Source organism: Rhineura floridana, chromosome 7 (assembly GCF_030035675.1).
Source record: "Rhineura floridana isolate rRhiFlo1 chromosome 7, rRhiFlo1.hap2, whole genome shotgun sequence".
In the NCBI taxonomy this organism is placed as follows: domain Eukaryota; kingdom Metazoa; phylum Chordata; class Lepidosauria; order Squamata; family Rhineuridae; genus Rhineura; species Rhineura floridana.
This window is the reverse complement of record NC_084486.1, coordinates 65,368,921-65,394,972: the sequence shown is the minus strand read 5'-3', so window position 1 is coordinate 65,394,972 and position 26,052 is coordinate 65,368,921. Positions and strand designations below refer to the sequence as shown.

Genomic DNA, 26,052 nt, shown 5'->3' with positions numbered 1-26,052 from the left:
TAGGGATGAATCTTCTTAAAAACAGGCTCCCATGCCATATAGATTAAACTTGGAAAATATAGTGGTACGAAGGACAAAATGAACTTTTTTTTAAAGTGCTGATTCATCAAACTATAATACAGCTTCTCTGCTAAAGACAGTTATTGTCCTAAGAGAGAGAAGCACATAATTAAAGTAGATTATAGCTATTAGATTCCTCATACATTCAGAGGCAATGAGGCAAAAATGAAACATATTAGGAAGACAATTACACATAGTATGTATCCATAAATCCTTCAACTAAAGGAAGCCATAATGAATGCTGACCATTTCTGCTTCCATTTTAAATATATCAGGTATTGTTTACATTAATCCAGAAAACAAACAGCTTGTGATGCCAGCAAAAGAAAAATCCATTATTTATTCAAAATACAGTGCAAGCACGGGGAAAAACCCCTCAGGAAACTTTGCACACCTTACACCTCCACTGTGATCTGCCCTACACAGGCAGAAGAAATACATGCTACAGACAATGACATGAAGCAACCACATGCTGTTGAAGGTAACATGTATAGTGGACCTTAATGGTAAGGTTTTACATCATGGTTAAGCTTTGAACTCCATTTTTAAAGCACTCTTATACTACTTAAGCAGTTATGGAGAATCCTGGGAACTGCAGTTTGTTCAGGGTGTTGGGAACTGTGGGTCTGTAAGGTCAGCATCCTTAACAAACTACAATTCCCATGATTTTGTTTTTAGGGAAGGGCAACCATGACTGTTAAAGTGGTATAAGAGCGCTTTATATGTATGGTGTGGATGGGACCTCCATATTATGGGTCAGTAAGGGCTTTCATGTTCAGTCTATAATGGTAAGTGATTGCAAGGATTTTTATTTGTGTTCTATTTTGCACTGAGAAGAATTCACCTAAATTGTTGAGATGGCCAATGAATCTTCATGTTCAGGACTCCAAACAGGAATAGAAGGGAAAGGTATCCACAGTTTTTTTTCTATAAGTGAACATAATGGACTGCAGAAGAATGGGCTGTATCCAACTCAGTTATACTCCACAACAGACCCAATGAAATTAATGGACCTAAGTTGGCCATGTCCAGTGGGATTTCTCTGAGTGTAACTTAGATACAACCCAGCATGTTTTGTTTAGAGCTAACTAGGCAGCTCTACCATAAGTGTCTGTTTTTGCTGATGCTCCCAATCATTATTACGTAGAAGTTTAAATTTGGAAATTATTAAAAAAAACCTAAGAGTCTAATGATCACATCTACTTCATCACAATCTTTGAAAGTTAGGAGTTTATTGACACAGTACTGACTAGAGCCATAGAACAACAGCTATGTAATTATACAGCCATGACAGTGGCTGTATACTTTTATTTATTTATTTATTGAATTTATTAGTCGCCCATCTGGTTGGCTGGGTGACATACAACATACTATGGCCAGGGCGGATTTTTCACATTCCGCAATGTTAAATTGAAAATACCCCCATGCCATTCTGATGCTTCCCATAAGCTCATTTCAAAACAAAACCTTACAAGACGTATAGTCCTGAACTCAGAAACACTTGCTTAACAACCCTCTAAATTTTCATGGCGATACACAAAACAGTCAGAGTATAGAGAGTTCAAAGTGTAAAAAGAGAGAAAAAAACCCCAGAGCCCTTTTGGACTTTTTTCTGTCCGAGTTCTCATAATCAGTTGAAATTCATTAAAAATTAGCCATGTTCACAGAGTACCTGTAATCCTATTACTGACCTTGCCCCATACTCTGACCATCCTCTTCTGCAGTTTAAAAGTTTTAAAAAATACCTGGCTGATTTTTAATTAATTTAAGAAATTTTGCATTGAACTGAATGATAGTGTCAGGCATGCTCAGTAAGAACCAACTGTCAGTGTTCTAAAAGTCAGACTCACAGCTGCTTGGCTTGGCTAATCAGGGGGCCACACCCACACCAGACTTTGATTTCACATGAGACAGTCATGGCTTCCCCCAAAGAATCCTGGAAAGTGTAGTTTGTGAAGGGTGCTAAGAGGAGACTCCTACTCCCCCTGACAGAGCTCCAGTGGCCAGACTGGTTTAACAGACAGCCACTCTGACTGAAAGTCTGACTGAGGAGAACAAGGCATCTCCTAGCAACTCTCAGAACCCTTCACTAAGTACACTTCCCAGGATTCTTTGAGAGAAGCCATGACTGTCCAAAGTGAAATAAAGGCCTGATGTGGATGTGGCCAGTGACAGCTTTGGTTTAAATTTGGGTGGGAGGCTACATGTGCCTGCTGTAGAATAAAAAGGTGGGGGAATTGCTGAAAAGCAATGATACTGTTCACAATGTTTTCCTTTTAGAAAAGAAAGGGGCTTCCCCTCTGCCCAGTACCCACCCACCCAATCTCCTCCCCTCCCCTTCCTTCTCCCCACTGCCCCTCCCCCAGGTCAGTGTTGGACTACAACCTGGGAGATTAGTGTTTGAATCCCTACACAGCCATGAAGCTCACTGGGTGACCTTGGGCCAGTCACTGCCTCTCAGTCTCAGGGGAAGGCAATTGTATAACCACCTCTGAATACTGTTTACCATGAAAACCCTAGGGATCAACTTGAAGGCAGTCCACTTCTGTTTCAAACATGATAGCACAGAAATAAATCCCATTGAACTCAAAAAGTATGCAAATGATCAAACCCACCCTCCCTTCTCTTCCCTCCTATTCCCTCCCTCTTGCCCCTTCCTTTGCCTCTCCCTCCCCATCCCAATCCCCTTCTTCCCCTTCCCCCTTCCTCCTCCCCATGGTCAGTTTTACCTATCTTAAGCATGATAGCACGGGAATAAATACCATTGAACTCTATAAGCATGCAAATGATCAAACCTCACCTCCCCCTTCCCTTGCCCCCCTCCAATTCGCTCCTTCCCCTTCCCCTCCTCCTCCCACATGGTCAGTTTTACCTATCCTAAGCATGATCGCACGGGAGTAAATCCCACTGAAATCAATAAACATGCAAATTATCAGACCTGCCCTCCTCCCCTCCCTCTCATGCCTGCTCCTATCCCCCTTTTCCCCTCTGACCTTTCTCCCTTCCCCATCTTCTGTGGTCAGTTTCACTAAGTAAATCTCACTTAACTCAATAAGCATGCTAATGATCAATCCATCCTCAGCAAAGTTGCACAGGATCCCATTTCTTACCTCCCGGATTAAAAAGCAGGGAAATTCACTAATAAGCAAAAAACACTGCGGTTTAAGAAGGTACCTACAACCCACAGATATTTCTATGAAACTTTAAAAAGCAGGGAAATTGGGCAGCTATAGTGAATGAACCACGGGAGCAAGAGACCTGACCTCCTCTCTGAGATATTGGACTGCCCTACAAATTGGTCAAAATGCAAACACCATTTGGGTTGGTCTTTCACAGTCCAATCCACTTCCTGTGTAGCTTGGAAGAATTTGGTAACGTGCCTCTGAGCATATGGTGGTGGCAACACCTGCAATCAGCCCAAATAATAGAAAGAAGACATGTGATGCACTGATCTTGTTTTAGCAGGGAGGAAGCAACGTTATTAGGACAGTTGATATAGTTCAGATAGTCACTTTAAATATGTATGATTTACTTTGCAATTTTAGTGAAGTTTCCTATAGGAAATCATTTTCTTTTTTTCTATTTCTGTGAATATGTGAAGGACAGCAACACTTTGCAAAATTTACACTAAAAAAATTCCAAAAATAATTGTGGAATAATGGCACTGAGTATTCTGCAGAATAGTCTCCAGTGGACATGAGGAGTGTCTCAGTTTGCACAAGATAAAACAGTGGGAGGTGAAATATATTCTAGCAAAATTCTAGGTGTGCTCTATGTTTTTAATTGACTGTGTCCACCTTGTCTTAAATGAAGTGGTTTAAACATAGCAGGCTGAAAACATGCATCCTCTTTTTTCCAATAGCTAGAGTCATTGCTGAAGTGGCAACATATTGTAATCAGTCTGATTTTACATCCGACTTCAGTTTCAGATTCAACTGTGAATGCACCCAAAATAGAAATAGAACATAAGCTCCCATTTGAAACACAAATGGAACACAATGTCATATGACACTGACCAATAAACAGGTTTTGAAATTAATAAAAATAAATTTGACACAGATTTCTAGGATGAATAATGAAAGAAATAAAATTTTCTAGATTAGATTCTCTGTAGAAACATTAGTAACACAGGAAAGAAGCAAAGTAAGAAGAACGCCAACAAACATACAAAAATATAATTCTCCATCTTTGGAGATGGCAGGTATTGCCACCACTCACCATATGCTCAGAGGAACATGTTACCAAATTCTTACAAGCTACACAGCAAGTGGATTGGACTGTGAAAGACCAACCCAAATGGTGTTTGCATTTTGACAAATTTGCAGGGCAGTCCAATATCTCAGAGAGGCGGTAAGGTCTCCTGCTCCCCTGGTGCATTCACTATAGCTGCCCAATTTCCCTGCTTTTTAACGTTTGATAGAGATATCTGTGGACTATTGGTACGTTCTTAAACCGCAAGGGCTTTTTTGCCTATTAGTGAATAACTGTAGGATTCTTGGAAAGATCTCATGTTGCAATTACTCCAGTACGTCATCCTGGCCCACCAAGAAGCAAGCTCCTTCTGCATACTGTATGCTCGTGTAAAAGGGGCTATGCAAGGGGTGGGGACTCTGCTTCTAACAGCTGGAATTGGATGTGGTGGTCCACAGATTACCACACAGATGGCTGGCACTACCTACTATGATCATGCTCAGGTTAGGCCTCCATATTTTGTTGGATTCTCCCATCAGCTCCAACCAGCATGACAAATAGCCAGGGATAATGGGAGATAAAGTCCAGCAATACCAGAAGGGTATCGCATTAGCTACCCCTGATCATGGCCTTCTGCAAGGAGGGCCAGATTCTAGTATCTTTCCCCTTTCCACAATCGATTGGCACTGTCCACAGTGGTAACACCAGTGACCTGTTTAGAAAAGCAGATGCTCATTGCAACAAACATAAATGGAATCTCTGAATCAGGGTTCATGTCTTCAAGTCATCCCATGTATTGTTTCATCAGCAATGCAGGCAAATTCCAGATGCACTGCTGGATTCTTATAGCCTGTTTTTTAGATTCCCCACAGAGTTCAAAGTATAGACTCATGTTAAAGTTTACCATTGCCTTCTTTACAATTTTAGTGATATTCAGAAAGTAAGATAGAGCAACATTTACAGTGCTGATTATATGACTAAAATAGCAGTAGTAGAGGCAATTCCATTCTGCTAATACAATTCTATTTTTAAGACAAAAAATAGTATTTCCTTATGTCATACTGGTATTTTTTTTTGCTAGAAATGAAATTGTAGAATTTCATAACGAACACAAACAAGTTTTAAGATTACCCCCCAAAAAGTGGGTTGTACATCAAGATGCAACATGCAAACTGCTGCTTTATTTAAAGTAATCTCTTTGGTAATTTGACCATAAACCTACCCTTGGCTTCAATTCCAATATTTTTCATATCAATTTAATTACAAAATATCATCTCAAACCTTCTTGGTTTGTAAAGACTACTAGACATTATTTAAACAAAACATTTTGCAGTGGATATCTAAGAGCTACAGTGCATAGATTAACATTAGGTGGCTTTATATTATGTCATATAGTACAGATTCTATAAAGTCCGCAGTCCAGATGAATTTAAGCTGGATTTTGCTATTGAATTCAATAGGACAGAAAGAGGCTCAATTCCAGACACCTTAGTTTAACTGGGTTCTGGAACAATACTAGCATGCAACTGCACATTTTAGGAGCCATCTGTGGAATTACACACATTTCACTATAGCTTTTACACATTTCAGCACCCAAGTAACTTTAAATATTCTCCTTATTAGATATCTACAACGCCCTACAGGAAAAAATGTGTTCCAATCACTTATGTACTTCACACCATGCACATTGCTCAGAATGCAAGAAGGAAAACAGGACAGTGAAATAAAACAAGGGGTCTTTATATTCTGCCAGACCCTTGATATAAAGATGTAAAAATTGTATTTTCTTTTAAGATAAGCCAATGTATTCATTTCTATAAGCATAAAATATCTCAGTTTTCAAGAAGCATATCAACACTAAACTGCAGGGACATACAATCAGCAGTTGTGCAATAAGACAGTGCTGAAGAACACCCACAGAATCAATACTTCAGCTTCTAAAGAGCAACATTCGCTCTGAACACGCTTGTCCCACCAGAGTTGCATATCGCCGAACACTTTCTTCATCGCTTGGCCCTTTTCTCCTTCTCTTATACACACTGTAACGCATGGCTGTTCTCTTATGCAGAATCCAAACCTGATCCAGTTCTTTCACATTGCCTTCATCAGCTGAAAGAAGAGAAACAGAGGCATGTCAACATAGTGGGCAAATAAAAAAGAAGCATTTGTTGGCAAATGCAGTGATAGCAAAATGTATACGACCACAGAGCCTTATCTTTATACAGAGATGTGGTGATACCAAATCGTACAAGATAATAACCTTATTTTTGAGAAAGTGTATCAACTAGTGAAACTTTGAAAGAACCAACAAAGTTTCACAAAGATGAAAGAGATGACTTAAAATGTTGGAACATGAATTTAGGTTGCTCTTCAAAAGAATGAATTTCATCAGTTGCATTATCACTATAATAAATAGAAATTCCACAGAATACACCACAGGTTTCTCTGTGTTAGGCCTATCCAAGTCTTCTGCATGTAAAATAATCCATATATATATATATGAGAATCTGCTTCTTCACTATTGCTACCAAGAAGCAGACAAGCAGTTAAAAAATAAAATCAGTTTCCCCTAAGGAAGTCACTCAAATCCGCCATAATTGGCATCTGGTTGAGATGTTTTGGAGATAAATATATTCCTGCTATAATGCTGCATGATCTTTGTGATTATTTCAAAATTACAATAGAGAAGATTTATTATTATTATTATTATTTTTATTTATTAGATTTTTATACCGCCCGACTAGCAATAGCTCTCTGGGCGGTGTACAACAGAAAATACAAAATACATCTCATAAAAAGTGCATAATAAATATTACAAAAACGTATAAAGTGCAAAAAATTATAAGTTTCAGGTGCACAGTAAAAGACCTCAGAGTCACAAAAATGTCTACTTGAAATGCATTAAATGACTGAAAAATAAGCTCACCTGGAGTGTTGTCTGCGTCCTGTTTTCAGGACACACTGAAACCTAACATTTAAAGCTAGTATTATTTTAATGTTGGCTGAAGTCCCATACTAGGATCAGACTTTTATTTGAAATCATTCTCCATTATTATTATCAAACAAAGTGATCTTTCTAGCATTGCATCTGTGCAATGTTTTTAAAAATGTACTGTTTGTAGGGTTTTAAAATTTTTCTTTGCTTGATGGTGGGGGTCTTGGATTTGAGCTGCCCCAAGTTAGTATGGGTGAATATCCAGAATGTTCTGCTGTTTGATCTCAGTCATCTTGGTAGCAGCTGCTTCCTAACATCAACATGAACATGCAATGACTTGTGTGGGCTTGATGGTATGTGCACAAAACAGCCAGATCTGAAGTCCAACTTAGAAGGGGGAAATTGGAGATCTTGACTCCATCCTGGAATCAGGATAAGCTGACACAACATACTCTCCTGTTTTGTAATAATCTCAATGAATGGTATCCAAGTAAACAGTTCTGCTATCGTAAACATTTATGGCTACGCAATGGAACTTTTCCTTCCTCTCCTCTCCCTGTGCCCCCTAAGTCTGTTGTAGGTCTTCCCCCAACCGTCCAGAGCAGATTTAGGGGCGTGCATGGAGAGGAGAGGAATGGGAAGTTCCATTGCACAGCCAAATACACTTGCACTAAGGGAACTGTGTAGCTGGGTACAGCCCCCCAAAAGTATTTATCCTTATTGTATATGTACTTTTTCCACTGTGATGCCTCACAAATAATATATATGCCAGGATCCAAAGAGCTATTTTAGATGTGCACAAGAGCTTCTGCATGCTAAGAAGAGTGGCTTTGGGTTTTCTTTTAAAATGCTGTGTTTTGAACTGCAGCCCCCCAATGTCATATTGTAAAGGACTGAGAAACTTCTTTCATTTGCGGAAAAGATTTGCCAGGTGGCACAAGGAAGGGGTGCTGTTCAAAAACCTCAAGACTAAAGCTCTCTGAAATGAACAGAATTAGCACGTGGTGCTTTGGATCATTGGATCTGACCATAGAAAAATCTTGCGAAGATTTCTATTATTATGAATTCTAAGTACACCATCTTCAGAATCACATGCATTTCTATTAAATTAATAGGAAACAAAAAGGTATTTGAAAAAAGGAAGTATCATGAGCTGGGCTTTGTGAAAAGCCTCAGTGTAATATTGGACGAGAGACTAGGTAAGAACAAAGAAAAAGCACAAACAAGAGCAGGCTTTTTCCCCACCCAGCTTTCAGTCTAGCAATTCCCAGGCCTTAGTAGGCTTGCGAGATCAAATTCATTTTATTTATATATTTATCTTTTACTGAAACTCAAGATCAACCAACTGGAGCCAGGGGCATAACAGTAGAATAGAGATGGATCATACTCTTAAAATTCAGCAACAGGGTGCCTCTGAGCACATGATGAATTTTTTTTTCAGCATCAGAACTGAGCTTACGGCCTTGTCACACTCATTCATTGCTTCTCCCACCTCACCCCAAGCTTTCTTCATTCTAACATTTTTGGGGGGGAGGGTCCTTTTTGTTATTACTGTTGATAAACATTGAGAAACATATTTTTGCTGATCTACTGCAAATCCTTGAGAGATCTACCAGTGGTTTCCAATCTTCCTTTTGCCCAACCATGATTACAAAGCATCACCAGGTTACTCAGGTAAGTAAAAGTTACTTGGATTCCTGCATTGAGCAGGGAGTTGGACTCAGTGGTCTTATAGGCCCCTTCCAACTCTACTATTCTATAATTCAACTACGCAATATTTTTTTTGGCAGCAGGAAAATGGCTATGTTACTGTGTGGTAAAAGCTTTGGCATTAGCACAACATTGCAACTGTCATTCTGAAGAGTTCAGACTCAAAAAGATGCTGACTTCTCCCATTCCTTCATCAAGGCAGAAAATTACAAATACTGAAGATCATTTCTGTTTGTGATAATTTTGACATTAACTGCTTCAGTGGTAATATCTATATACTAAATACCTCATCACTATATTGACCAGTATCTATTCATTTTGTCTAGATCATAGCATCTCATGCTGCATAAGAGTAATGTGAATCAGTGTCTTGTGCTGCACAGCATGCTTGAATTACCTTCTCCATTAATAATGGTTGGCACTTGTTTTACATACAACTGAAGTCACACAAGCTGATTTGGCTTCTTCACAACTTTTTGAAATCCATTAAGTCTTCTGAAGTGTAGCCAATGTTTCTCCAACATTCTATCAGGTTCCCCCTCCCCCCGTTCTTCTGTTTCTAGTTCTACACTCTCATTGGTGACATTTGCATTTTTTAGGGAAACTTTGCAAAGGATAACACATTCAGCTCCGGAATGGGGCATGACCATAAAGTGAATTTTTAGCTTCTTAAAAGGAAACGGAAGACTTATATTTACAACACCTTTAGGCAAAATATTAGTTGCAACCTGAACAGTTCTGGCGCCAACCTGCATCTTTAAACAAACTCCCACACAGACTTTATTTCAGGACTGCTCATTACTTTTCAATCTCATTCCTCTCATTGAACACTGAAACCTGACACTGGACGAACATTCCTTTCTGCCTTACAGTGCTCCGGGACCCACATTTTATTTCCTGTACTAGATGCTGCTGTACATCTACCTTGTTTTACTTGCCTATGTTCTCCATGGCTGACTTCAGTTTTGTGCCAGTAGTTGATCATGAAGGTATGCAAACATTTCCTTCTCCCAGGCAGATACAAAGCATGGCTGTGCTGGCATAAAAGCCATCTTAGCTATAGTTTGCACATTAAAGTTTGAAACCAAGATTGTTCTGTTGCTAGTCAAGCCCCAAACTTGTCTGCAAATAACTGAAGTCTCTAAAATCTCCTGCATAGCGCTCTCTCTCTCTCTCTCTCTCTCTCTCTGTGTGTGTGTGTGTGTGTGTGTGTGTGTGTGTGTGTGTGTGTGTGTGTGTGAGAGAGAGAGAGAGAGAGAGAGAGAGAGAGAGAGAGAGATTGAACTGTGACAGGTTGGCAGGGCATCATAATGATGTGAGGTGATTGACACCTGTCAAAGTTCAAAGACAGTGCCAATGAGCTGATTAGCAGGGTTCTCTGGCAGTGGCAGTTACAGGGAGCCCCTTTGAAGGAAGCAGTTTGGATTCCTCCAAATGGAATATTTTCCCATTACTGAAATATAACATAATCTAAATAGACACATTATAATTAAGACGTTCAGTGCTATTGCCTGCAGCACACACTGCATTTTATCACACTACATTTGTTAATTGCTTACCAGCGGCAGGATGTCTGTGTTATCAACAACTGTTGTTTATGAATGGCCACTATTAAGAATATAATAATTCCAAGGTGTACTTTTCTGCATTTCCTTTCCTTCTGAACTTACTGATTACAATCCCCCCAACCGTTTGTGTGTGATAAATATGATGCATTTCTGCCCTCCCGTCCCAGTCACAGGAGTCACATGAAATTCCCAATACACATGTTGAGCAAAGGCTGAAATCTCATACCTTGGCACCCCACCCTCCCTACCATTACCATCTTGCTTGCTTCATCCTCTAGACCTCAGACATTTTCTTGGCTATGTGGCAGTCATTCCATTGGCTGGACAAAGCCAATCACAACCAACCTGAATCTAGGGCTCTTAAAACAGGACTGGTGCCAACTTTTGTTCCTCTTAACCCCCTCAACTTGCAACTGATGCCAACTACAGTCTAGCTGGCTCTTCTTCACAGAATCAACCTGAACAAAGATGAAAACAAAAAATATTTTCCCCCAACTGGAACCTATGTACAAGAAGATGGTGCAGGGCTATGCAGGTGAACATTCCTCCCCCCCTTAAATCTGAGCTAGATTTTGCTAGAATTCAGTCCAAAAACACGAGAAAAAACAGTGCGTAAAGTGCCTATATTTTCCTCATACAAAACATGTTTCCATATCAAAGTTCACCTGTCCCTTCCCCTATGGCTCAAACTCAGAGCAAGGAAACAATAAACAGAAGGAGGTAAGAGCTCCCTCTACTCTTACACAATCTGCTGATTCCAAGTAATTATTTCAAATATCCTGGGTCTTGATCAGTGCATAGAGGATAGGAAGAACAAAAAAGAGCAAGCTGTTATTATGAAAGGTCTGGCTTGAAAACTGACAAAACCTCCACCAGCACTGAGCTGGCCATGTTAAATATGTGACACACACATCTGCCATGGGAATGTAGAGCAAAGTAGCCACTGTCTCAGAGCATTTGGGTAATTTCTAGTCACCAGTGGTGGCAGGTTTCTTTCTTTCTTTCTTTCTTTCTTTCTTTCTTTCTTTCTTTCTTTCTTTCTTTCTTTCTTTCTGTCTCATTTACATTATTTATTACATTTAATTATTTCACCACTGGACCCAAGGCGGCATACATGTTCCCAGGCAGTCTCCCATCCAGGCACTGAATTTTTCAGAAGCTTGACTTCTTACTGTGTTTTCTTTTTTCTATACATACAGTGCTCTGTGCAATTTCTTATTTATTTAAAGCATTTTTACCCCACTCTTCAGCTGAACAGGCTCAGAGAACCACTTACAGATTAAAAAAACCAGCCAGTACCACTCCCTCAGGCTTACAGTCTAAAGGACATGCCATAAAGGGAAAAAGGGATGGGGAAGAAGGATGGAATGCAGACATAGGTATCCGTTTTTAAAGTAAGGATGGCTATCTGCTGGCCCAAGGACCAGATCTACTTCCCTAAGTAAAATTTGAGAGGGAGAAAAACAGCAAAGGCAGCTAAGCTCTCAGCAGAGCCAGTGGAACAGTCCTGGTTCCATTCTCTCCCTCTGCTGCAGCCTGATGGAGTGGCTGTGGCTAGGTGGCATTCCTCTTACAGATCCCCAATATGCACCCGATCCTTCCTTTCTCTGTACTTGATCATATTCTGAAACACTGCAAGCTGTGCTGTAAATCTTCCAGTGCAACATGAGAAACACAGCCATTTCAATGTTGCAGGCAACTTTTCTCATGTTGCTTAAGGAATGAGAGAATCCATGATAATAATAGATTCCAAATATATAAAAAGGTTGTAATCATTTGGTGGGAAAAAGGTAGAACTTAATAACACTCCATTTGAACACTGCAAATCAAGACTGACACCAGACAATTTAAACGTGACATTGATAAAAGATACAGAAATAAGTTAAAATATGCTGTGTGTGTTAACAAATCCAGTTCAGTACTTAAAAGAGTAATAAACTGATTATTAAACTTTTACATTTTCTAGCTCCAGACATTTATGATGCTACTCCAGAGAAATGTAAAGTTATGAATAAACACGGTGATCAAAACTCTGTAATAAAAAACTACTTATCAAAGTATAATTTATGCTATCTGTCAAAAAGAGCCTTTTCAGTGTAACTTTAAGTCAACACTAAAGCAATTTCAGATACTCTTTGTAAAAACTTAAAAGATGTAAGGGAGAACCTCTGTCACGACAATAGTACAGTTTGAAGCTGGCTATTGTTCTAGTGCCAAAAGTCAATCAAAGGGGGGGAAATCACTTTATTCTTTTTAACCCTTAAATAGGATGGCTTTAACTGGATTTAAGAAAACATAAAAACCAAACATGATCTGCTGCTGTTTAAAGAACAACCTGTGACATATGAGCAAGATATGTCTCGTAATTGAACAGGAATGAATCCAACATTTCTATTCTATTTTGCCAATATCAATATTAAAATCTTGCAGCTCCTGATCTTCTCAGAAGAACGCTCTACACAAAACATGTTACACACACACACACTTCTATGTCATAACACAAGGACTAACTGCCTACAGCCAATAAATCTCACAACAGATGTGGACAAAAGCTTGCTACATGTATACAGTTTTGAAGACATGACCTGCTTTCTTCTGCAGTTGCATGTCAATTATTGTTCTCAATTGACAAATGTATTCCATTTCCCTTTTTTCAGACAAACATCTGAGAAGAGGCTCTTGTCCAAAATATGAAGACTCTTGTTTAATTTTTGAAACAAAAAAGCTTCTAGTCTCCATACAATGATATAAAGTAAAGGAGTTGGAAATGAAATGATTGAATTTCAGCCTAAATAGTCTTTGCTAAACTTTCTTTACTAAATGGGCCATATGAGCACTCGTTGTTATATGCCTTCAAGTTGATTATGACTTATGGCAACCCTATGGATTTTCATGGTAAGAGGTATTCAGAGGTGGTTTACCATTGCCTTCCTCTAAGCCTACAGCATCCGGTATTCCCAAGCGGTCTCCCATCCAAGTACTAACCAGGCCTGACCCTGCTTAGCTTCTGAGATCATAATTACTTTCCCCTAACAACCTTACTACAGCCAGGACAGAATCCAGAAACTATGGGGTATTTCTCCTTCAGCAGAATCTGAAAGTTTGGAACCGTTTCCTGAATATCTTAAAAAACCAAGTTTTACAGTGGTTTGACTACATAAGCTTTCCTGCAACCTTATGGTGGATTTCTCAACCAAGTCAACTTAAAAGACCTCTGCATTTTCGCTTCATGTTCTTTTCAAATATTTTACCAAGACCAATTAGCCAGTCCCCTGGATCTGCAGTGACTTGCATTGCTATTGCAAATGGAATCTATGATTGGAAATCTTAAAATAATTGGCTGGCTTTGAAAAGCAAGCATGACTCCCTATCCCATCACTGTTACTATTTGACTTGAACACATGTGCTCTAGCTTCCTCAGCCAGGGTTGGCTGAAGCTATTTGGCTGCCCTAGGCAAAAACAGACTGGTGTGAAATCTGTAGCTTTGTTGGACCCTCTCCCTGACCACATTCTAGGCAAAGCAATTAGCTTCCACAATAGAAGACAGGAATGTGCCACAGCAAGGGCACAAAAGTGTGGATATTTGCTCTTCTGTCAGCAGAAGGGCTAGCCTGCTGCCAATCCCAAGCAGTTGTCACATGCTGACTCTGAAATACTCAGCATCCAATCCTATGAACCACTGCCTCAGTACAGCAGCTGATCGGACTCTGTCATAAATATTACACTCTTATTAATATTTAGCATCTTGCCCTTTGTAAAACCACAGTGTTTCGTCCTGTGCTGCCCTCCTTTCTCTTTCAAGGTGTACAAATTAATTCTAGACCATTTAAGTTGTTACCAAGCTGAGTCCATATTTCCCTCATGTTCTGATTCATGGCCTTGAAGACCAAATTGCTCTCATTCCCCATCCCCCCCTTTTTTTAAACAACAGGGTTTCTATACTCCCTAGTGCTGTTCGATTTAATTATGCTATGGTCAGTGGTGCTTAGTGGTTTGTCTGTGGACAGTTTTTACTACTGATATAACCAACAGACTTTTTATCCATTCACTCCAAAATAGGTTCATCAAAGAAAAATTAAATGTAAAAGAGAAGCTTGCTCTGATAAAATACAGGATCAGTTAAAAAACACTTTTTTAAAAAAGGGAATCAAGTATGTATTAATAAATCAAATCACTCTGATTTAAGATGTTATAGGCTGGTTTATAATTAGTACAGCAAACCAATAAACCAATGAAGCAGTAAGACAAATTCATTATTGTTGTTGTTGTTATTACTATTATTATAAAATATAAAACACTATAAAATATAAAAACAGATACTGATACATTAAAACAAAGCATCTTTAAAAACATTTTTTTAAAAGCTTTAAAAACATCTTAAAAAGCAATTCCAACACAGACTGGGATAACTCTACAGTAGGGGCCCGCTTTGCGTTGCTCTGCTTTACAGCGTTCCACTGATACAGCGGTTGTCAATTGCAGAAAGGCCCCGCTCCTACGGCGCTTGTTTTATGGCATTTTTCGGGCATCGACTGCCATTTTTGTCAATGTTAGTCGATGCATTCTGCTTTACAGCGGATTTCGCTTTACAGCGGCGGTCCGGAACGGAACCTGCCGTATGAGCGGGACCGTACTGTACTTAAAAGGCTTGCTGAAAGCAGAAGGGCTTCAGTAGGCATCAAAAAGACAACAGAGATGGCGCCTGTCTAATATTTAAGGGCAGGAAATTCCAAAGGGTAGGTGCCATTACATTAACGGTCCTCTTCCTATGTTGTGCGGAACGGACCTTCAGATAAGATGATATCTGCAGGAGGCCCTCACCTGCAGAGCGTAGTGATCGACTGGGTATATAAGGAGTGAGACAATCTTTCAGATATCCTGGTCCCAAGCTGTATAGGGCTTTGTACACCAAAACGAGAACCTTGAACTTAGCCCGGTAGCTAATGGGCAGCCAATGCAATTCTTTCAGCAGCAGGGTGACATGCTGGTGATACCCTACTCCAGTGAGCAATTGCACCGGTGCAGCTTCCAGACCAATCTCAAGGGCAGTCCCACATAGACAGCATTACAGTAATCCAACCTGAAGTGCATGGGCAACAGTGGTCATGCTATCCTGGTCCAGAAACAGCCACAGCTGTCTTATCAGTTGAAGCTGAGAACAGGAACACCTAGTCACTGAGGTCACCTGGGCCTCTAGCAACAAAGACGGTTTTAGGAGCACCCCCAGACTACGGACCTGCTCTTTCAGAGGGAGTACGACCCCATCCAAAGCAGGCAATTGACCAATTATCCGAACTCAGGAACCATCAACTCACAGCGTCTCTGCCTTGCTAGGATTCAGACTCGGTTTATTGGTCCTCATCCAACCCACCACCGAGTCCAGGCAGCGGTCCAGGGCTTGCACGGCCTCTCCCGATACAGGTGTTACAGAAAAGTAGAGCTGGGTATCATCAGCGTACTACAGACACCTCACCCCAAATTTCCTGATGACCACTCCCAAGGGCTTCATATAGATGTTAAACAGCATGGGGGACAAGATGGTACCCTGCAGCACCACACAACACAACTGCCAGGGGGCCGAAAGAAAATCACCAAATGCTATTCTCTCAAAAGAACCCTGGAAGTAAGATTGGAACCACTGTAAAACAGTGCCTTTGAAACCCACCTAACCAATTCGACTCAGAAGGATACCATGAGTCAATAGTATCAAAAGCTGCCGAGAGATCAAGTAAGAATAAGATGGTCACACTCCCCTTGTCCTTCTCCTGCTAAAGATTATCTATCAGGGCGACCAAGGCTGATTCAGTCCCATAACCAGGCCCGAACCCAGATTGGAATGGATCAAAATAATCTGTTTCATCCAAGAGTACTTGCAATTGCTGTGTCACAACCCTCTCAATCACCTTCCCTAAAAAGGGGATATTTGTGACTGGGCAGTAGTTGTCACAAACCAACGGGACCAGGGTGGGCTTTTTCAGGAGCAGTTGGATCACCACCTCTTTCAGGGAAAGAGGAACCACTCCCCTCCTGCAATTATGTGTTGACCACACCCTGGATCCACTCGATCAAACCCCCTCGGCAAGCTTTAATAAGCACAGAAGGGCAAGGGTCAAGAGGATACATTGCTGGCTGCATTGTCACAAGCACCTTGTCCACATCATCAGGCTGCATCAACTGAAACCAATCCCAAGAAGTTGCAGCAGATACTGCACTGGACACCTCACTGGGGACTACAGAAAATGTGGATGGGGAATCAAGATTGCTACAGAGGACAGCAATTTTACCCTCAAAGTGCCTTGCTAACAATTCACAGTGGGCCTTTGAAGGGTCTAAAACTCCATTTCCTGGATGTCAACAGACCCCTGACAATACAGAAAAGCTCCACTGGATGGCTACTTGAGGATGCGATGGAGGCAGAGAAGTGGGCCTTCTTCGCAGCCCTCACCTTCACACAGTAGGCATGGCTATGATGTTTTACTCAGCCTCACAGCATGTCTTTCACCACTTGCACTCTAGCCATCATCCAGTCTGTTTCATTGACCTTAGCTCACTAGTGTGCCCAGGTGCAAAATGGGCTCCACAATGCTAGAGAGGGAACTCAGGAGCAACCATGTCAAAAATGTGACATGCCTCCACAGCGTGACAAGGGCTTCAAGAGGGTCACCTGCACTATCTACTGGGAACTCCCCCAGGGCATTCAGAAATCCAGTAGATTACATTAGTCTCTTGAGGCGGACCATCTTAATCTGTCCATCATCCCTGCAGGGGAGGATCAGAGTCATAAGTCTAAATTTCACCAGGAAATGGTCTGACCATGACAATGGGGTGACATCCACCCCCCTATCTCCAGACCACCCCTTCCTCCATCTGGAACAAAGACCAAGTCAAGGGTGTGCCCTGCCCTGTGTGTTGGGCCGGTGACAACTTGAGATAAGACATGAAGTCCCAAGCCGGAACACTAGAGGCAGCCTCAGCATGGACATTGGAATCACCCAGCACTATCGTTCTGGGCTCCTCCAATATCGCACTAATAAGGCCTTTGCCAGCTTGGTCAGAGAAGCTGTTGGGCAGTACAGTGTATGGTACACCAGCAGCAACCCCAGTTTACTGGCTCCTTGGCCCAACACCAGGTGTAGGCCCTCACAATCAGCTCCTAGACAGAGTGGTTTCCTGGTGACAGAGATGGAAGTTTTGTAGACCACAGCAACACCTCTCCCCCATCCCCGTAGCCTGTGCTAGTGTTATACCAAGTAGGCAGATGGACAAATTTGGGTCAGATCAACTCCTCCCAGCTCACCCACCCAGGTCTCGGTAATGCACACCTAATTGGCACTCTCATCCATGATCAAATCATGGCTGAGTGTGGTCTCATTGTGTACCGATCTGGTGTTAAACAACAGCCCACACAGGCCAGTGGGCACAGTAGGTGAGGAACGAAGAACCTGTCCATGGGAGGAATGGGAGAGAGGAACAAGGTGTAGATAGCTTGCCCTCATCTTCTATGGGAGTTCACCGCTTTCCCATGGCTATACCTCCTCTACCCATGTTCACTGAAATTGGGGTGGCATCACTCATGTTCCTCCTTACTAAGATTCCTCCAAAACACCTGATATGGACCCAACAAGAGCCCACCAACAAAAAATACCTGAACCAATTATTCCAGTAGGCCTCTGAGAGAATTGGCAACAGTCAGACCCACTCAATATCTTTCACACAGGGCACATCTACTCTCCCCGTCTCACACCCAGGGAGGGCCAGCCTTCTACCAGTAACAGACTCTCATTCTGAAGGCATCTGGCAACTTTCTCCTGTCATTCAGTTCACTGCACAGGCTGTCACCCTGCGCAGGAACTACACAATCGCCTTATGCCCTCCCACTACCAATCTCCTTTAGATTGGGTTTTTTTTAAAGGGGGGTAGTGCCCTTGCCCTCAGGACAATCTTCTTTTGTGTCACCCAAGGGCAGACAGGCTTTTGTGCCCCCTGACCCAACCAGGAGCTGATGCACGTGGCTGTAAGATTGCAGCCTCTCTCTGGTTTCAAGGTCAGGCAGGGGGTCCCAGTCCTTGCAGCACTTACCAGGACTCTCGAGAGACAGCAGCACAGAAAAGTAAGCAAACAAACACCCAGATGTTCAAGTATTCACTCCCAGGGCAGGTCTTCTCCAGTCCCCCAGTACTGTAGCTGTTCCCAGGAACCCAAAGGGCAGCCAGGCTTTTATGCCCCCTGACCCAGCCTGGAGCTGTAGAAAGTTAAAGGGGACTCTCCTCCAGAACACAATATGCAGCATGGGGACACTTTCTACATCCTATACTTCTACAAAGAATGCTTTAGAATGATCCCTATGCAGCCATACACATTAGAAGCATTAGGTTGAAATCAGTCGTCTCCTTTCATCCCAGTGGAATGTACAGCTCTGTAATTTTAAAGTGATCTTTAGACCTTTCCACTGTTGCTTCCCTAGAAATACTTTTGAAGCGATTCCTGAGAAAACATACACATAGAATACATTACAATAATACTTATTTCCATGTGACATTTTTTCAAGATAGATCTAGGAAGCGAAACTCGTAGCAATTTTAATTTATGAAGTTACAACCATCATATCCCCCCTTTCCCAAAATTTCCTTTATAGGAGGAGCAGTTATTATCAGGAATTAACATTTGCACTTAAAGAGCAAATGTTCGCGGTACAGAGAGTGATGTTCTCTCCTCTCTGCTAAATCCAACAGCATAACTAGAATTATTTAACAAGGTCAGTGAATTTCATCTATCTATTAGCATTTTCCTTCACATACTAGAAGTAGAATTGACAAATTTGTTTGGATACAGCTCATTAGCACTATCTCTACTGTTTAAACATATTTTATTATCAAGGATCATGCTGGATTATGAACTTCAGTTGCCTTCAAGTGTTTATAAAGTTAATTAAAAACAGATGCAAGTTCCAAAATGTAAAAAGCTGAAGCAGTTGCTAGGATTAATCAATGCAATTTACCCCTCTGTTAATATGTAGAGCAAGAACCTTTCAAACTCAGCCATGGTAACTGTGGGAAAACCAGAGCGTGGAAGATTACTTTTAAAAAGTAATAAATTACAGTTACAATTACATGGCCCAAAAAGTAGTAATTACCATTGCAATTGCTCTGGAAGTAACTGATTACTTTGCTTTTCCTCCAAGTAATCACTACAATTACATTTCAGTTACTTTAAAAAAAAAACGCCTACAAGGTGCTGGCCTTGGCTGCTGCACATTTAAGTAGCCTAAAACAACATTAAAAATAAACAAACACATACAGAGGTAGTAGAATAATTCTTTTATCCATAAGATAGCAATGGTGTTCTCTCCGTTGGTAAGCGAGGTGGGGAGGGAGGCAGAGGCCACTACTCAGATCTTTGCATGTCAAACCAAGTGCAACTGCCCCCCCCAGCCAGCATAATCTCTCTCACTTAACCACCTCCCAGACCCTGCCCTGCCACCAACTAAGAGACACTCACCCAAGCAAACATTTTCCCTTGAGATGCAAAAAAATTAAAATACAAATGCAGCACAGCAGCCAGAGAGGGTGGTGGAGGCCACTTTGTGTGCCAAGTGCACGCGCACGCACGCACGCACACACACACACACATCAACTTTCACCTCCACAGTTCTTTATCTCCATTCTGCTGCTGCCTCTTTCTCCTCTTTTATCCATGTTCTTGCACTCTGGCTCCTTTTTCCCTCCACTCCATGCTTCAGCACCACCATCCACTTTTTAAAACAATTGTTTTCTCCACTCCACCCCATCTCACATCCACCTCCTCCCTCATTGCCTCCTTTGAAGACGGTTCGGAAACTGCAGCTTGTGCAAAATGCAGCGGCCAGATTGGTAACAGGGACCAGACGGTTGTATTGGCTGCCTGTATGTTTCCCAGCTCGATTCAAGGTGCTAGTTTTAACCTATAAAGCCTTACACGGTTTGGGACCACAATACCCGATGGAACGCCTCTCCCGATACGAACCCACCCGTACACTACATTCAAGATTAAAGGCCCTCCTCTGGGTGCCTACTCCAAGGGAAGCTTGGGGGCTGGCAACAAGGGAGAGGGTTTCTCAGTGGTGGGTCCCAAATTATGGAATGATCTTATTGTCGAGGTGCAACTGGCGCCAACACTGTTATCTTTTCGGCGCCAGGTCAAGACATTCCTCTTCTCCCAGGCATTTTAGCATGTGTTTTAAATTGTTTTAAATTTTTAAGTTGTGTTTTAAATTGTTTTTAAAATATGTGTTTTAAATTGTATATTTGTTTTATTGTTTTTGGTTGCTGTAAACCACCCAGAGAGCTTCGGCTATGGGGCGGTATACAAGTACAATCAATCAATCAATCAATCAATCAATCAATAAGAGGAGGGGTTTTCCAGTGCATGTGATGATTGCCTTCTAAATGTCACATATGGATGTTCTTATAATTCTAGTTGACTTTTCAGTCCAGAATGTACTTTTACAGATGTGAAATCTTTCTAACCACAACTTCTCCTTTCCAGGAGCTAGCTGGCACAGTGTACTATTTCTTTATAGCCTCCGTTCTTTGCTACTGCAGCTTTAATATTGAATACATTGGCTTGCTTTGAAACTTATAAAGCATATTGATTAAAGCATTCCCAAGTGGTCCCTGAAGGAAGGCTAAATTTTCCCTTCCTCACCACTGAAAAATATTTCTGCATGGTGGGGCACAACCTGGCTCATATGTGGGGCTGCTTTTAAAGAAGGTTCAGAAACTACAGCTGGTGCAGAATTTGACAGCCAGACTGTTGACCAGGACAGGATGGACGCAACATATAAAATACTAATTCTGGCATGATTGCACTGGCTACCAATTACTTTATGGACTAAATTCAAAGTGCTGTTTTTGACCTATTAAGCTTAATGCAGCTCAGGATTCCATTATGTCAAGGGCTGCATAAACCAACCCAGACCCTGTAGCCTTCATATGAGGTCCTTCTCTGTGTGCTCCCTCCAAGGGAGGTGTAGAGGGTGGTGCCACAAGAACGGGCCTTCTCATTGGTGGCTCCGTTTGCATAATGCTCTCCCCAGGGAGGTATGCCAAGCACCATTTTTATTTTTATGTGCCAGACAAAAATCTTTTTTTACTCAGGCTTTTGGTGCTTAATTTGAAGGGCTTCAAATACTGGCGGTCTCTTTTAGTGTGGCAGGTTGTGCACAGATTTGTACAGATTTTATTTGTACAGATGTGTTTTTAAGGTTTATTGGTTTGTTTGTTATAATTGCTTTTAGTGTTTTATGGTTGTTCTAAGTTGCTTTGGGTCACTTTTCTGAGGAAAGCGACTAACAAATATTCATAACAACAACAACCAGCACCTTTCTATTATGTTTATAGGGACAGTAATTTCAACTGCATGGCAAACCTCCACAGTGGAGACACATAACACCAACAAGGAGAAGCTTCAACACAAATCAGTCTGACCTAGACAGCACAATATTAACATTATATCCAATCAATGTAGAGAGCCAACCTGCACAAATATTTTTCAACAGCATTAAAGTAAAGGATATCATATTTGAGGAAGTCCCTGGTGTGTAAAGTATGTAATCAACTCTGTAAGATGAATGCCAACAGAATATTCAAGGAGTGAAATATATCAGAACACAGACACAGATTATTTGATATAAGGTCAGCTCTCTCAAATCCTTGATAGTTACTTCTGTTTATAGAAGTTACACTGCTGAACATGTAAAAACACAAAACAAATTCTAGATACACTGATTATGGTAACGTTAATTTTTAGTTTAGCTTGCCTCATGTCTCAGTTCTTCAGTCAAACTTCAGTGGCTTCAGGACTAAGGCTACAATCTTAGCTTCACTTATCCACTTTTCCACTACCTCAGAATAAGCCACATGAAATTCAGTAGGACTTACTTCTGAGTAGTCATGATCAGGATTGCGCTGTAAATATGATTGCTTTGTGTATCTATAATACCAGAGCGCTTTCAGTAGTCTCAATATCCTTTCCCTTGCAATTAACTTCTTCTCCCTAACACTCTTCAGTTGGATGTTCAAAATATGTTTTTTAAACTTTGGGACTGGGAAGCTTCAACCCATTAGAGGAATAGGATATTCATTCGTTGCAGCTATAATGAAAGAAAAAGCAACAGAAACCATCCTGGAGTGATGACTAATGGAGAGGCCTAAAAATTAATCTTAAAAGTACCACTTTTGATGAGGAGAGATGAAGAACAACAAAATAACTTTTCAGAAGATAGTCAACAATAGCTCTCCCATTCCATTTTGTTTGGAAAATATAAAACAAATTGAAGACTTCTAGTGGGAGTTCACAGCTAAGGAGCAGAAAAATATATATAAACTCTTCTCTTCTTAGCTGTTTAAGTCCAGTTAAAACTTTAATATCTGGGAAATCTATCATGCTATATTATTTTTATATAATGCCCTTCATTTGAAATTGCAGTAACGTTTTTTATTAAAATTACAATATAAAATAAAACAGCAGCCGGTAAGCTAGGGCAAACAAAATTAATGAATACAACCAACTTGTACAAAGTTATTTATTTCATTTCATTTATGAAATGCTTCCTATGAAACACCTCAAAGCAATAATACCCAGCAAAAGCCTGAGTGAATAACTGAGTTTTAGCAGGCACAAAAGCGGCATCAGAGTTGGTTGTAATTATGACCTATTACAGTATGATACCTACAGGTCTCGTTAGGGAAAGCCATTTCATGTGAAACAGAACATACCATTGTCTGTCTAACCTGATGTTTATACTCACTGTATTTTAATTAAAGGGCTTATTTTACTGACAACTGTAAGGAAGTGTTCTGCAGGAAACTGGCCCTGAAATGAGCAGTGCTTCCTTAAAGACAGCAGTTACACAAACCTCAAATGACTATAGCTCACAGCAGGCCTTCTGCTGTTCAGCGTGTAGCTATGTTTTAATTTCCTTAAACCACAGGACATAAGTCTGAACTCAGATTGTGTCTGGGCCAATGTGTTCAGTACAGATGAAGATGCAGATTTCTATAGTTTATCATTTCAAAGTGGCATACGTAAGAGACTTGGGATAATGTTGTGAACTCCCTTCTAATATTATAATGCTGCCATTTTGAGTACTAGACTCATTCTACCAGTTTTCTCTAAAACATCTATTAAAGCAGCACATCTTTCATTAGGCTTTGAGCCCTTCATTTCCTTTTTCAATTTGTGATGCCTTTCAGACTTCCATGTAATGTCCCTCTTACATTTCGTAGTGCTATGCTCCCATAGTTTTCATTTCAGAATAGATTCAGATTTTACACATCAAATGAAGTACAATAGCCCATCACTACACGTGGTGTCATTCAAGGCAGAGTTCATAATACACAACTCCCTGACTGACTCTGAGAAGTGTACATATTAATATTTTTTTCTGGAGAAATTCTTCAGAGCCAAATATGTTTTTCATGTTTACTTTTTTTTTTTGCTTTCACACCAAAATTTTAGGATACGAGTATGGCCTTTCATAGCCATCACTACATATGTCAGTGCAAGTATTACTGCTAGCACAACAAGACTTTCCCCCCTCCCCAAATCTGTTCTAGGGTTTCTCCCAATTGTTCAGAGCAGATTTGGGGAGGGGGAGAGGGAAGGGGGAAGTCCTGTTGAGCTAGAGGTAATCCATGCACTGACAGGACCCTGACTTAGTGCTACATTGGATACAACCCTTGGTAATACTGTGAAATTGTGTCCTAGTTCACATATTCAGAAGAAATAGTACAAAAGTGGAGTGGCAGAAGCATCTTTCACAAACATTTCCCCAATTGTTCAGAGCCTCCATTTGTGCAAACTGGGGGATAAAAATGGATCCAAAGGCCTTTTGTATGGTGAAGTCAACTCATATGGGTATTACCTGTGTGAGTGTGTGTGTGGGGGGGGGGATTGTCACCAGTCCACCACCACACTTTTTCAGCATTGGTCTCTGGTGAATATATGAACACTGAGTATGTTGTATGACTTAAAGGAGTACTTATACACTAATACAAAAAAGTAATAAACAACCTAAAGGTAGGTGTAGTAATGAGAAAATGCTTCAAAAGAGTGGGAAGGAGCCAATAAATGGAAGTGGCTAACAATGTCATTTTAACCATGGGACAAAATCTAAATCCACATGTAACCTTTATAATACCATATCTTACAGTAGATGCAAAGGATGCAAGTTATATACCTACTTGCTTTTAAGTCCTGGTTGAAGCGACAGTATTTTGAATGCTCAAGAGACGGCAGACACTGCTCAATGGGTACCCAGACATATGTCTCTGGACACAACAAGTCAGACGGTCTATACTGGCCCTAGGGAAAAAATGAAGAAAAATGGTATGACAAATTTTAAAAATCAAAATGACATTTTCCTCTTTTGAACTACTAACAAGCACTGACACACGGTAACATCAATTTGTCCACAGCTTTAGCTTTTTGAGCTCATAGTTCAAAAATCTTTCAAGCAGAACTATGTAATTTGAGAACAAACAAATAAGTCTATCATTTCACTTCACCTAGCTGAATTTCTAGTTAGGTGATTTTCTATCTGAAAGGACTAAAAATAGAAACTAAAGCTATTACTGAAAGGCTGAGAGATCTTGGGACACTTATACCATAATGAAAACATCTAGCAAATATGCAATGTGTTTTAAATGAAAAGGGGGCAACTGTCCGGCCACAGTTAGAAGATTATTTTCAAAATAATTGAAATAGTATTTCTACTGATGCATTAACACTGTTCCCCAAAGAACAACTTAACCACTTCTTTAAACTCACAGCTTCTTGACCTATTAGTCCTCCTCCCTGCTTCTATATGGAGATTACTTCCATGCATTAATACACTATTTCCACAAAGGCTGCATGATTGTTTCAACTCATAAGTCTACCATAAGTCTCACCATCTCAGTATTATATTAAAAGTCCTGAAAATGATCGTCTGTGTAGCAAAGTGTGAAGAAGAACCCTTATTTTGTACTGCATTCAGGTCAGTCACCCAAAACTAAAGAAGGTGATTAGCACACAAAACAAATTTCTGTATGACAACCAGTTTATACAGAGTATGGAAAAAAATGCTTTTTTGAAGAAAAACAGACCATAGTTAACAGCACCAAAAATACAAGCATTGTTGCACATGCGTCCCTGAGCTGCTGTTGCTTCTGTGAAAATACTCTGTACACTATCAATACAGATACACAGACTGCTGGTTGCTGTTAAAGCTTCCTGGATCAAGCTGAGTAAATTTAATAGAAATATGGCTTTTAAAAAAATGAGTGTTTGGATTTCTTATTCTCTGCTATTTGGGAGGAGATGACAGAACAAAAAATAAATACTGAAGAAGCTTGTAACAGTTGCGCAACTCCAAAAACCTTACTTTTTTTACTGCATTATATACCAAGGACAAAACTTGTTTACTTTCTATGAGATTTCACTTTACTATTGCCATGTGCAGCTAATACTTTCACAGAGACGTAAGTAGATATTAAGCAGTAATCTCACACATGACTTTGATTCATCATAAAGTACGGAGAAAAAATGAGGAAACCATCACCTCACAA

The 26,052-nt window shown here is 40.6% G+C and overlaps 1 protein-coding gene across 9 annotated transcripts in view; it reads right to left on the bottom strand.

The window, feature by feature from the left end:
- Window positions 1–5,412: 5,412 nt before the first annotated feature.
- ATE1 (arginyltransferase 1) overlaps window positions 5,413–26,052 on the bottom strand; it is a 119,982-nt gene continuing 99,342 nt past the window's right edge. For all 9 annotated transcript variants that reach the window (XM_061635798.1, XM_061635804.1, XM_061635805.1 and 6 more), the window contains 2 exons: window positions 24,688–24,808; window positions 5,413–6,360 (listed from right to left, as the gene is read on the bottom strand). In XM_061635798.1, the coding sequence (XP_061491782.1) occupies window positions 6,182–6,360; window positions 24,688–24,808 (300 nt within the window). In that variant the 3' untranslated portion in view covers window positions 5,413–6,181. The remainder of the gene's footprint in view (window positions 6,361–24,687; window positions 24,809–26,052) is intronic.